The sequence below is a fragment of the Zea mays genome, chromosome 4, assembly GCF_902167145.1.
Source record: "Zea mays cultivar B73 chromosome 4, Zm-B73-REFERENCE-NAM-5.0, whole genome shotgun sequence".
NCBI classification, from domain to species: domain Eukaryota; kingdom Viridiplantae; phylum Streptophyta; class Magnoliopsida; order Poales; family Poaceae; genus Zea; species Zea mays.
In genome coordinates this window covers 166,532,823-166,546,439 of record NC_050099.1, presented here as the reverse complement: position 1 = coordinate 166,546,439, position 13,617 = coordinate 166,532,823, and the positions used below count along the sequence as shown (strand labels likewise).

The window sequence follows — 13,617 nt, the reverse complement described above, 5'->3', positions numbered from 1 at the left end:
TCAAGTGTGTTTCGCGTGTCCGGCTGGGCGGCCACAAACTTCAGTCGTCCATTGTTGTCTGCATGTACCCTACTTCAATATATCCAGCGGGTTGCTCCACTTCTTCTATGCCGTCAACGCTCGCTGTGTTTGTGATGTTTACCTTCAGTTCCAGAACCTGCACGCCAGTCCGTATGACGGGCGTTGCAGTTGCTGTTGGGTTTTCTCTGGTACAGGAATGACTCAACGCCACTGCCAAATCCTGAGCTGGAATGTGAGAGGCCTCAATGAAGGGGCGAGAAGGGACACTATGCATGATCTTGTTCGTGATACAGGTAGCACAATCGTATGTCTCCAAGAAACAAAGCTGTCAATGGTAGACCACCATGTCATCGCACACACTTTAGGGTCAAAATTCCTTACTAACTATGTTGCTCGGCCAGCAAACCAAACCAGAGGGGGCATTTTGCTTGCTGTGTCGGAAGACTTCTTCACACTCTCTAACGTATCTACTTCCGACAACGCCATCACAGCCATGATCACCATGAAAGCGGACGACACAGAGTGGTGGATTACAGTGGTCTACGGGCCCCAACCCGATGCAGACAAGCTCCTGTTTCTTCAGGAATTGAGGGCCCTTGCCTCCCAGGGGCACGAGAGGTGGCTAGTCCTTGGGGATTTTAATCTCATTTACCAGGCTTCAGACAAGAACAATCTAAACCTAAATAGGCGCCTCATGGGTTCATTCAAATCCACCATAGATGACATCCACCTTAAGGAACTTCGTCTGAATGGCCGCCAATTCACCTGGAGCAATGGGCAGGCTGAACCAACCATGACAAGAATTGATAGATTCTTCTGCACGCCCGATTGGGAGCTCCTCTTCCCAACCTGCTACATCCACTCCCTACCCTCCCTCATGTCGGACCACACCCCTCTGCTCTTACAGGGGGAGATAATGCGCAAAACAAACACCTCCTTCCGCTTCGAGAACTTCTGGACACACATTGACGGATTCAAAGAAGCAGTATACTCGGCCTGGAATAAGCCGTTACCCTCTGTCCAGCAACCACTCTTGCGCCTGCACATCAAACTAGCGCGAACAGCCAAGGCCATCAAAGCTTGGAGGAGAGTGAAAGTAGGAGACACGAAACTTCAACTGGCCATAGTCAAGGAAGTGATTCTTCGCTTAGAAACTGCTCAGGAAGTGCGCACTCTATCTCTCGTCGAACTGAACCTCCTCAGAAGATTGAAAGCTAAATCCTTGGGACTAGCACTCGTTGAGAAATCACGAATCAGACAAAGGTCCCGCTTGACTGCCATCCGCCTTGGGGACGCCAACTCAAGATTTTTCCATCTCCGGGCATGCTCTAGGGCAAGGAAGAACTTCATCCAAGCCTTGCAAACTGAGACTGGCTTGGTCGTCACACAGGAAGGAAAGGAGAAGGTCATCACTGACCACTTCAAGCAGCATTTGGGCACAACGGCCCCTAGAGCAAGGACATTCGACTGGAATTCGCTAGGCTACCAACACATTGATCTTTCCTCCCTGGAAGCTCCTTTCTCCCAAGAAGAAATCAAAGAGACTATCCTCTCAATGCCTCACGACAAGGCGCCAGGCCCGGACGGGTTCACAGGTACCTTCTATAGGACGTGCTAGGACATCATTAAGGACGATTTAACAGCAGTGTTTAATCAGCTCCACAACTTAAATGGGCAAGGCTTCAAACTACTGAATGCAGGCAATATTGTTCTCATCCCCAAAAAAAAGGATGCTTTGCGGGTGAGCGACTTCCGCCCCATCAGCCTCATACACAGTGTTGCCAAAATTTTCTCAAAATTATTGGCCAACAGGCTTGCGCCCCACCTAGACGGTCTTGTCTCAAAGTGTCAAAGTGCCTTCATTCGGAAGAGATGCATCCAGGATAACTTCTTGTACGTGCAAAATATTGTCAGGCAATTCCAAAAGACCAAAACACCGACGCTATTCCTAAAGCTGGACATCCAGAAAGCGTTCGACACGATAAATTGGAGCTACCTTTTAGAATATCTACAAGCTCGCGGATTTGGACACCGTTGGCGTGAATGGATTACCATCCTTTTTAGCACGGCGAGTTCCAGGGCCCTGATAAATGGTGTTCAAGAAGAAAGCTTCGACCACATGCGTGGGGTGAGACAAGGGGACCCCCTCTCTCCCATGTTGTTCATCCTTGCCTTTGACCCACTGCAAAGGATTTTAGACCTTGCTTCAGAGCATGGCGTCCTGACACCTCTCTCTCTTGCTGCAGCTAAGCTCAGAACCTCCCTCTATGCTGACGACGCGGCTATCTTCATCAATCCAACCCGTAATGACCTGCAAGCGGTCAAACAGATCCTCAATGCGTTCGGAGCTGCCACGGGTCTAACAACAAATTTTGAGAAAAGCTCCATCCACCCCATCCGTTGTGAAAATGTGGATTTGTCCAACATCCTCCAGCCGTTCCCGGGGTGCTGCAAAACCTTCCCTTGCCAATACCTTGGCCTTCAACTCGACACCCGCCCACTCCAAAAAATTCATGTCCAACCACTAGTGGAGAAGATCGGACAGCGACTTGCCGGATGGAAAGGTCCACTGCTTAACCGCGCAGGACGCCTCACCCTAGTATCTTCAGTGCTCTCCTCCATGCCGATCTACCACCTCACCATATTCCCCCTTGCGAGATGGGCTACGAAGCAAATTGATAAGATTCGACGCTCTTTCCTATGGAAAGGCGAGGATAACGTGCACGGGGGGCACTGCCTTGTTAACTGGAAAACGGTGGCTAGGCCAAAGGACCTAGGGGGTCTAGGGGTGCTCGATCTTGAGAAATTCAGCCGTGCCCTCCGGCTCCGCTGGCTTTGGCAAAAATGGACTGACAGCTCAAAACCTTGGGAGGGGCTCCAGGTCCCTTGCAACAAGCTTGATCGCCTGCTGTTTCAGGCGTCCACCACGGTGGTGATTGGGAACGGCATCAAAGCAAAGTTCTGGCACCATGGCTGGCTGGATGGGGAGGCTCCACGCAACCTGGCACCTCACCTCTTCAAGCTGATCAGAAGGAAGAATAAATCTGTGGCCCAAGAACTGACTAACAGTGCTTGGATTCAGTCTCTGCGAGGAAAAATCACAACCACCACGCAACTTGAGGAATTTGTCTACCTCTGGACTAGGATCCGACAGGTGAGCTTGCAGCCGGATGTAGAGGACACTTTAGTGTGGAAATGGACACAGCACGGTATCTACTCCTCCAGCTCAGCCTACAGAGCTCAATTCTTGGGTTCCTACATCAACCACAAGATCAGCCTCATTTGGCGGGCTAGAACAGAGAACAAATGTAAATTCTTCGCTTGGGTGCTCATCCAAAATAAACTCCTCACAGCAGACAACCTCGCACGTCGTGGATGGCCACACCACCCATCTTGCGCCCTATGCAATGGACCTATAGAATCAGGACTCCATCTATGCCTAACCTGCCCCTTCGCTCATGAGGTCTGGAACACAGTTCTTGCTTGGGAAAGCTTTTCCCTGCCGCAACATGTGGTTTGGAGCAACATCTCGAGCATTAGCGAGTGGTGGGAGAAGACGGAGACTCTCTTTCCGCAAGATCGCAAAAGAGAGTTCAATGGTCTGGTCATCTACACTATGTGGAACCTTTGGAAGGAGCGCAACCGAAGAATCTTTGAGCATTGCTCGCTGTCACCGCTCCAGATCGCAGGGAGAGTAAGAGAGTGTGTCTTGCTCTATAAAAGTGCGTCCAGCCGCCTTGGCTTGTACTAGGATTGTCTGTCGTGTTCCTTCTTAGGTGCCCAATTCTATGGCCTGAGGGTTGCCGCCCCTATGTACTCTAACTTTTTTCCCCTCTCTCTTAATTGAAAGGCAAAGCTCCTGCCACTTCGTTCAAAAAAAAATCAAACGAATTCATTATAACAATACTCTTGGCGTAGAATCTATATAGCGTTACTCGTCAAAGAAATGAAATGAGTTCAGCACAACAAAGCGTTTCTAGATCCTGAACAACGCCTTTGAGGCGAGTAACTTACACCATTATAAAGCTGCCTTACAGCAATGAGCAATCAGAAACTACCGATAAAATCATTTCGGCCCTACAGCATCTAGTGTTCCTCGGCACCCAACTACATAGCCTCATCTTTTGGTCGTCAAATAAAAATTGGGGAAATTTGAGCAACCAAAATTTATCCTCAAACTGCCTTCTTGTGTACTATATATGCGTAATCTTTCCTAACTGTTTCTATGGATTCTGGTACTCACAACTCGTCGTGAGATTCAGGATCTAAATCACTACTGTTGGCTGATGCTGAATGATCCCCTTCTCGAGCCTTAGGTTCCTGAGACGTTTCGGTGTACTCTCCCTCGTTGGGTGCAGATTCCGAAGATGTGGTTTTCCCCTTGCTAGCAGGCTCTTCCTCTGCTGTTTTCTTCTCGACCTTGGGTTTTGGTTTTGGAATTCTGTTGACACTTGAGACCTGCACAATAAAAGGGTATAGATATGATTACTGCCATGAGTAATATGCAGACTTTTTGTTGGGTCCACTACCAAATTACTAACCTTATCTTGTAAGTCCAGAACTTTCTCATAAACTTGTTCAGATGTGAAAACTGGTGAGCTATAGACAGGGGTACTGCAAAATGCTCAACCGGAGTTAGCCACCTTTTACAAGACAACAAAAAAAGCAAGCTGACTCAAAAGGTATACTTTTTCTGCAGGTTTTCCTTCTCCTCCAGCCAAGCTTTCACTTTCTCTGCTTGACTCACAACCTAGAGCCAGAGCATTACATGACCACCAAAATGAGCATTACACATAATTACAAAACAAGTCGACGTCATTAAGCTCACAGGTTTACCTCATCTACTCTCTTTTTGGGGAGCCATGGTTTATTTGTCTCCCACTTGTTCACAATCTGAAAAACCAAACATGCACTGAATTGAGAACAGAATAACACATCAACCATGAGTTAAATCAGTCAAAATGTTATACTGAGCAATTCCACAACATGGATAAAATGGATGTAAAGTGATGGTTTTGTTCCCTGCTGTGGAATTTACTGTATACTAGGATTTAGTTTTTTTCCTGCTTCCATGAAATTATTGAACAATTAATTTTGCAATAAAATATAAGCATCTAGAAGCCATGCTGGAGAAGCATGGCCTGCACACATTACTTTAGAACAATTATAGCCTGAGAGAATCAAGTAAGACTGTCCCAAAAACAAAGAAAAAAGCATTCATGAAAAGAAAAAAAATGTTTAGATCATCGCAGTGTCAGGTTGTGCTACCGTGACAAGGTTTTTGTGTTTGTTGCACCATTCTTCCCAAGATTTTTGCTTTAAACATTAGTAAGATTGAAGTATTATGTTTCTTATGCAAAAAGTATCTCTCAACGTGGTTTGAGACAGGGGATCCTCTTTCACCAATGTTGTTCATTCTAGTTATGGATGTGTTGCACTCTCTGTTCTTGAAAGCCAATGAGTTGGGTCTATTGCAGCCCCTTCTAAGACAGGGTAATGGGCAGAGAGTCTCTCTTTATGCAGATGATGACGTGGTCTTTTTGAAACCCAACAGGAACAAAGTCATAGTGGTCAAAGAAATTTTGAGGATCTTTGGGGAGGCTTCTGGTCTTGTCACAAACATAAACAAATGCAGCCTGACCCCTATTCGTTGTGTTGAGCAAGACCTCAGCACAAGATCTATTCTCCTGCAACATTGTGGATTTTCCATGCAAGTATTTAGGTTTACCCCTTTCTATTAAGAAGTTGCCTAGAAGTGTTTTTCTGGAGCTCATGACAAGGTGGCTGATAAGTTACCTGGTTTGAAAGCTGCGTTAATTAGCCCAGCTGGGAGGGCGACCTTGGTTAAATCAGTGCTTACGGCAGTCCCTATCTACCATTTTATAACACTTCTGTGCCCCAAATGGGTTGTCAAGGCTATAGATAAATTCGGAGAGGATTCCTTTGGACAGGAAGAACTGACATCAAAGGAGGTCATTGTGCAGTGGGTTGGGCTAAGGTATGCAAACCAGTGAACCAAGGAGGTCTGGGTCTGCACAACTTGAATGTTCTAGGGTGGGCTCTAAACTTGAGGTGGCTCTGGCTTAAAAAACACAACCGGACAGACCCTGGACAGTGTTTGACATCCAAATACATCCGTACGCAGCAGCCCTTTTCTCAGCCTGTGTGTGTTCCATTGTTGGCAATGGTGCTTCAACTCTTTTCTGGACAGATCGCTGTCTCCACGGGCAATCCTTTAAGCAGATTGCTCCTTCCCTGCTAAGCCATATACCCAAAAGAGTTCAGAATTGCAGAACTGTCAAGGAAGCTTTGATTGATAATAGATGGGTGAATGATATCTCTGGAAGTCTGCCGGAGCAAGTTCTATTTGAGTACTTCAGGGTTTAGGACTTGATTCAGGGGATTCATCTTCATCCAGGGGTTCTTGATTGGCACAGACGGCTACCCACGTCCTCTGGGGAATACTCCGCCAAATCTGCATATAAACGGTTTCTAGCTGGGTCAACTTTGTTTTAGCCAGCTGAGAGGATTTGGAAAAGTTGGGCTCCTCCGTGTTGCAAATTCTTTGTTTGGTTGGCCTCTCTTGATAGATGTTGGACTGCTGACAGACTAGCTCGTCGGGGCCTCGATCACCCGAAAAGTTGCCCTCTTTGCGATCAACAGGAAGTAACAGTCCAACACATTTTGGTTTCCTGTGTTTTTGCTAGGGATATTTGGTTTCAAGTCCTAAGCAAGGTGGGGCTGCAGTCTCTTTCCCCTGGGGCTGCTGTTTTTGTTTTCCAGGAATGATGGAGGGAGGCTGAAAGCAGGGTGCCAAAGCTCCAGAAAAAGGGGTTCAACTCAATAGTGATCCTTGTGGCCTGGTGGTTGTGGAAACATAGGAATGCATGTGTGTTCGATGGTGCCTCCCCAAACAGCAACATTGTCCTTCAACATATCCATCAAGATGCTCATATGTGGGGAATGGCTGGGGCAGCAGACATTATGAGGCTCTGGCCTTAGCGCTGGGAGTGCTTGTTTGCTGCTGGTTTGTAGTAGTGTGGTTCTTCATGGACATTTATGTGTATGCTTGTGCTTGGCCGCCGTAAGGAGGCCATTTTTTGTACTGTTTTGGCCATCTAAGGCCTTTTTATCTTCTTAATATAATGATGCGTAGTTCTCCTACGTTTTCGAGAGAAAAAATCATTATTAGGTTCTCTTATTGATACCTTTTGCAGCTCATCAAGATACAATCGAGCATTTTCACAGGCAGCTGGTCGGGCTTTTAATTCACTCAATCTGGGTAAAGGGAAAACAGAACAATCTCAGTCATTGACCCATATGAACTAAAGGTAAAAGGTATAAACAGTTAGTTACCTGAAAAGAATCGGATCACCAATGGCCTTAAGTTGACCAAGGCGCTCTTTGAATTCATTAGCTTGAGCATCTTCACCGTCCATGTACAACCAATCCTGCACCTGCAATTGTCATACAAACAGCTTCACTACTTCAGCATAAGACTTAATCATCAACTAAGACTAAAAGCAAGCTTAGTTTTAAACAACCTCACTAAGTTTCTGCGCAAAGGATTCCCTCTCCTGTTCAGTTGAGACAGTCAAAATACCTGTGCTTTCTTCCAACTGTGATACATTAAATGGCAGCAAGCAGTCAATATTATCGAAGTAAGATGTGTAATAAAGAGTAATCATTGCAATCAAACTTTGTTACATTGTCAAGTTTATCTAGATAACAAGATTATCAGGGTAGCATTGAGTTTCAGTGAAAAAACAACAATCTAAAAATAAATGTACATATACAAAATAGTAGAGGGATCACCCATTATCTGGGGTACAATGACAAAAATGCATGATGTATATTAATGCTAAAAAGAAAAGTTAAAAACTAAACCATCTTAGCAAAGTGTAAACAAAGAAAACATAAAAGAAAATATACCTTCTCCTTCATAGAATATATGTATGACTCTAGGTTATTCTTAAGTTCAGCAGTTTTCCTCCGCTCAGCATCCTTCTTATCGAGTGCCTCTAACCTATTTTTTGCTTCAGAATACAACTCCTTTGAAAGAATTGTTCCAGCACCAGTTGTTTTTTCCACAACCTAGAAATAATTGACATTTGAATCAAACTATGACGTATGACGTGCCAATATTACTGTCAAATTACCAGAACAACTATAGCTTACCTTCAATGGAACCCTAAATGTTCTTTTCTTTAGCACATTCTCTGCAATAATTTCTTGAACATTGCCCTCATCAATGGGAGTGCTGGAATTATTATCACTGCCAGAACTCAAATTTTCATTACTATCTGTAGTGCTATTAGCTAATCCTACTTCAAAAGATGAATTCTGATTGGTGATGTTACTCTCTAGAGTCAATATCTTCTTTGGAACTTCAACCCATTCAGTTATCTCAATTACTGCTTCTGCTCTATCAAGAGCAATAATTCCACTTCTACTCAAAGAAAAATGTAGATTTGCTTTGATGGGTGCAGATAAATTACGGTGTGCATACCTGGTTGAAAAAGGAATATGTTTAGTTTATGTAATAAAATTAAGCATACAGTGGGTACAAAAAAACATAATAGTAATAAAATTACATTGGTCGAATTCATTATAAGATTGAGCATTTTAGTTTGAATTATTTATCAACATGGCAATACCATATATGTTTATAAGGATGAATTACATTAAGAATGTTTAGTACTTTAGTTTTAATGATCAAGACTAGAAGGGGAAAATACATGAAGTATGTCCACTTACTTTTCACTGGCATCTGTCAGTCCCGATACAGAATACTCTGCAAACTTGTGTGATGGAATGCCTGGAGGCAGTTCATAAGCTTTGTCATAGTTGAGAGACACATCAAAATCCTTGGTATGTCTGATGGATCTAAACATCTGTAGATAACAAATGGGTATCGAGCTATATTAGTCCAGATACATGACGAAGAGTTCACCCACAAGATAAAAGGAAAACAACTTTACTAACCTTTATTGGCATTTTCTTCATTCTTGGCACCAAAATTTGATCAATGCTTTCATCCTTGAAATAACCCGGACCATCTATCTCAAGTACCAAAGCATAAGTGGAGCCATCAATCATTCCCAACTTACGGTTCAACTTAATCCCGTCACTCAGGTTAGCAGCATGAAGTGAAGCTCCAAGAACAATTGCTTCATCAGCATCAAGATGTTTATCCAGCCCGCGCCGACCCAGAAATTCCTGCAGTTTAGCCTGTAGCAGAACAATATTGTTGTTAGTGAGCCAAAAAAAAGAAATAACAAGTTGTAGACCACGCCCATTTGAAAAGGTAACCAAATTAGGAATTATGGATTATATAAATATTGTATAAAAACAAGAATCTCTAAACAGGTTAGGCATGAAACTCTCTGTGTGACCAGAAACAGTTTACAGCCCTTTTAGGATCACAACAAAAAAAAGGATCAGTACAAATGCAAAGTAGTTAGACAAATTTCTAACAAAAAAATATTGGTTAAATAGAAGGAAAAACATATAAAGCAAATCGTAACACATGTCACATCCATGCATGTACCCATGTTATAAATACTAGATTAATTTCTATAAGTGAGAAGCAGTTCAGAGAAAATGCTGAAAAGACTAAATAATCCAAGTATGCTGATTACTGAATTCATTGACAGCTAATAAAATTAAGGGGAAGTACGTGGCTGCTCTGCTGGTGCTGAAAAAAACCTATTCTGCTATGGGAATAATTAATAGCTTCAGTAAGATCGTGTTTGTTTCTGGTACAAGATTGTAAGAGTGTGTGTTTGTGTGAGCGTAGTTGGTGTGTTGTACTACCTCCGTTCTCGAATATTTGTTGTTCGCTAGTTCATTTTTGAACTAAAAAACGACATATAAAAAAGAACGGAGGAAGTAATTTATTTGGTTTCTCAATGCAATGATACGCAACTTTCCAGCATATTCTACAAAAAAGATTTTTTTTCTACTACAGAACCTAAGAAGATGATTCTAGCTAATAGATATAAAAAAATGATTTTGAAAAGCACCACAAAGTTTAAGTAAAAAAATCTAAAAGACAACCAAATTTATTAACCTGCAGTTTTGGAACCCTGGTAGCTCCTCCTATTAGTTCTACAGCATAGATATCATCGATCTTCATGCCAGAATGTGTCAGCACTTCTTTAACTGGAGTCAGAGCTTGCTCCCATAAATCCTCACAGAGCTCTTCAAATTTCTCACGTGTTATGCTACTCCTGTAAAAAAAAAATAGTGCATAAGCTCAGTAGGTAACACAATGCATATTGCCCCAACCGTTATTTAAGACCACGAGCTTACTATACAGGTTTAAACCAAGGAAAGCTTAAAGCACAAGCTAGGGAAAAACTGAAAACTCAACCATTAAGAGTCCTCATAATTGGCCCGATTGTTACAGAACATAATTTCCGCGTCTCCCATATAAAAAACTTCAACAGCTGATACAGAGTCAATTAAGAAGTAGCCCAAGTGGTCCAGAACTACACAGCCTTTGTTTGCAGTAACCTTTATTTAGATGAGATTGCATCGATGCACTTCAAAAGAAAAAATAACCAAATTTAATCTGATACATCATACATGTCAAGACACTAGACAAATAAAATGTCTTTCGTCCATGCAAACTCCAAACCTAGAAGGTCTGCTTCCAGGACACCTTTAATTAATGAGTTGAAATCCCATTCTTTACAGAACAATTTTAAGCTGACAAATTAGGTTTGAGAGTAAATTTTGCAATGTTGGGTGCATTTTCATTTATCTTGATCCTTGACCTTCTTACATGCTACATCCATATTTTTTTACCAATAGTTATGAGTTTAAAGTATATAAGATAGTAGAGATGCACCTGAAATCAACATCATTATACAGAGATTCTACTGAAATTGGAGCTGCAGTGTTTGCACTAAGAATTTCTTTGGTGCGTTTGACTTGCTTTTTCAACTTAGCCATTGCCTTGGGAGACTGACGGATATCAACCACATTACCGAGCTGCTTATTGAATTGATCAGCAAAATAGTTGACCAGACGCATTTCCATTTCGACGCCTCCAAGTTCAGAGTTCCATCTAACGTCCTTAACCTGCAGATTAGTGTTAGCAATATAGTATTCTGGAGTTGTCACTCATCATCTCACATAGCAGCACAACTCAATAATAGAAAAGCATATTTTCGTCAGATCTATCATAGTGACCATAAGAAATACTTTCATCAAAGATTGCCACCAGGCATTTGAGAGAGGCGCAATTGAACAACTACCAGAAAGGCAAGATAGGGAATTCACCTGGAACTGGTTAACGGAGACTGTCTTTCCGAACTCCTTGGCGTTGTATGCCGAGTAGCACACTAATGCAGCATAGGTGCTACCAGCGCCCATGTCGTAAAAGATGACATGCCGCGACGCATTGGAGAAGTCCTTGTCAATCCCGTACTGAAGCGCGGCCCCAGCGTGCTCGTTGATGAGAGCAAGCACGTTGATTCCAGCCAGCTGCGTGGCCTGCGTCAACGCCCGGCGCTCGGCCTGCCCGAAGTAGGGCGGCACGGCGATCACAGCGTCCCGCACGGGCGCCCCAACGTGCGCATCGGCGAGCCCCGCGGCATAGTGGAGCACCATGGCGACGATCTCCTCGAGGGAGTATACCTGCCCGTCATCGGCGCGGACCGCGGCGGCGCCGCGCGCGTCGGGGACGAGGTCGTAGGGGAGGAAGAGCGACTCCGTGACGGACTGCACGTAGGAGAAGGGCTTGGCCAAGAGGTCCCGCGCGCGGGCGAATACTTTGGACGGGTGCCGCGCCGTGATGCCCGCCGCCTCCTCCCCAATGAGACGGTTGCCGTCGGCGAGCGCGGCGAGGGCCGGGGACTTGCGCTTGGACATCTCGTTGGTGGCAACAGCGATCGGAGCACGGCCCGGGGCAAGATGCACAGCCGCGACCTTAAGCCACTCCGAGCCGAGGTCGATGCTCGCCACCGCCGCGGTCGCCGGCGGGACGGCGACGGCCGCCGCGAGTCCCGCGACGAGGACGGCGAGGAGGATTCCCCAACTACAGGACTGCGCCATGGCGTGTGGCTAGTTGGCTATTGGCTGCCGCTCAGTGCAATGGCAATGGCATGTGGGAGGGGTTCGGAGATCTGGAGTGTGGGGTGCTCGAGGAGCGCACTGCGCACGAGGGGAAGGGGAGCGGAGGGAGGCGAGAACGATCTCGAGGACGGGGAGGAGGTGCAGAGGGAAAAAAATTCTTTGCATACGGAATGCAAACCCCACCTTTTACACATACCCCCACTGCTGGTCCATACAAATAGATTAAAAATAAATTACTAAAGGGTTTGCATCCGGTATGCACAGAATTTTTTTCCGTGCAGAGGGCGTGCTCCTGCTATATTTCGGATTCCGAAATTTTCCTTTTTATTTGTCCTTCATTTATTGCAATTAGAGATTTTGGCTACGGGCCGAGCAGGATCGGCGCGAATTGAGTCATCAATCCAATGATAACCGGCCACGTTAAAAAGTATACATGTGGCGTTTCACGGCGAGCGCGGTGCATTGGACGCGCGAGATATAGAGCCGGTTTGTTTATATATTTTTTTTGCCTTTCCAGGACTTCTGTTACTGTGAAAACAATTCCGGCTCTTACTTCTCCGACTATTTGGATTTTCTAAGGACACAGTAATTTATTTAGTAAAACAGTTTTTTGTGTTTATTTTGAATGTTATGTTAGGAAAATAAAGGGAAGTCAATATAAGCCATGTTTTTTGTGCTCTAACTCTCGGCACGAAAATGGCTTTAGCTCCTCGAGGGCTCTCAACGAGAAGCCTTTTTTTTTTACAACCGTTTATAAGGACTTTATGATAAGCTTGAGCTAGAGCCGTCTAAGGGTGTGTTTGGTTTGGCTTTTGGCTTTGGCTTTTGCCCCCTAAAAGCCAAAAGTCAACCAAAGGGCTGGATCTAGGAAGCAGCTTTTTCTAAAAGCCGACTTTCTCGTAGCGCAAAACTGAAAGCACCCCTGGACCTGCTTTTAGTGGCTTTTGGATGGAACTGTGAAAACATATATCAAAGAACTTTTAACGACTTTTAGTGGTTTCCACCAAACGATTTTTAGCTTTTTAACAGCACACAGCCTACAGCAGCTTTTTCCACAGCTCACAGCCCACAGCAACTTTTTCCACAGCCACAGCCCAACCAAACAGACCCTAAAGAGCCATGCCAAGGAGGGCTTTTCTAACAAGCTTTTATGAGAGTATGGTGTAGAGATAATCTTATTATCATGAGAACTACATATAAAGAAAGATTAAGGAGTCTAAAAGGGTTTAGGATATAGAGAGTGACTGAATCTGCTTTCACAATAACTCGATCGATTATATGTTCACGCTGATTTTGGATGATTTTTATCAAGGTGATTCTCATAAAAACGGCCTGAAAGTTATATGTTTAATAGTACGCAATAGCTTATGATGACTGGAAGTCAAAAATAAACCAAAACAAACACCCTCACAGGACTCAGCTACTCACATTGCATTAAGTCGCCACAAGGCCACGAGCCTACCATGCCTCTCCTAGTCCTTGGCTATACTACTAGTAAACTAATGTTAGGTG

General features: G+C 44.2%; 1 protein-coding gene across 1 annotated transcript; it reads right to left on the bottom strand.

Moving 5' to 3' along the window:
• Positions 1-3,930: 3,930 nt before the first annotated feature.
• LOC103653979 (heat shock 70 kDa protein 17) lies at positions 3,931-12,294 on the bottom strand. The gene is made up of 14 exons (XM_008680804.3): positions 11,311-12,294; positions 10,877-11,109; positions 10,094-10,253; positions 9,007-9,252; positions 8,779-8,915; positions 8,200-8,530; positions 7,954-8,115; positions 7,566-7,640; positions 7,378-7,478; positions 7,230-7,299; positions 4,858-4,914; positions 4,710-4,771; positions 4,563-4,635; positions 3,931-4,479 (listed from the first exon to the last, which is right to left on the bottom strand). The coding sequence occupies exons 1-14, from the start codon at positions 12,082-12,084 to the stop codon at positions 4,261-4,263; spliced, it is 2,700 nt and encodes an 899-aa protein (XP_008679026.2). The 5' UTR covers positions 12,085-12,294; the 3' UTR covers positions 3,931-4,260.
• Positions 12,295-13,617: the final 1,323 nt, after the last annotated feature.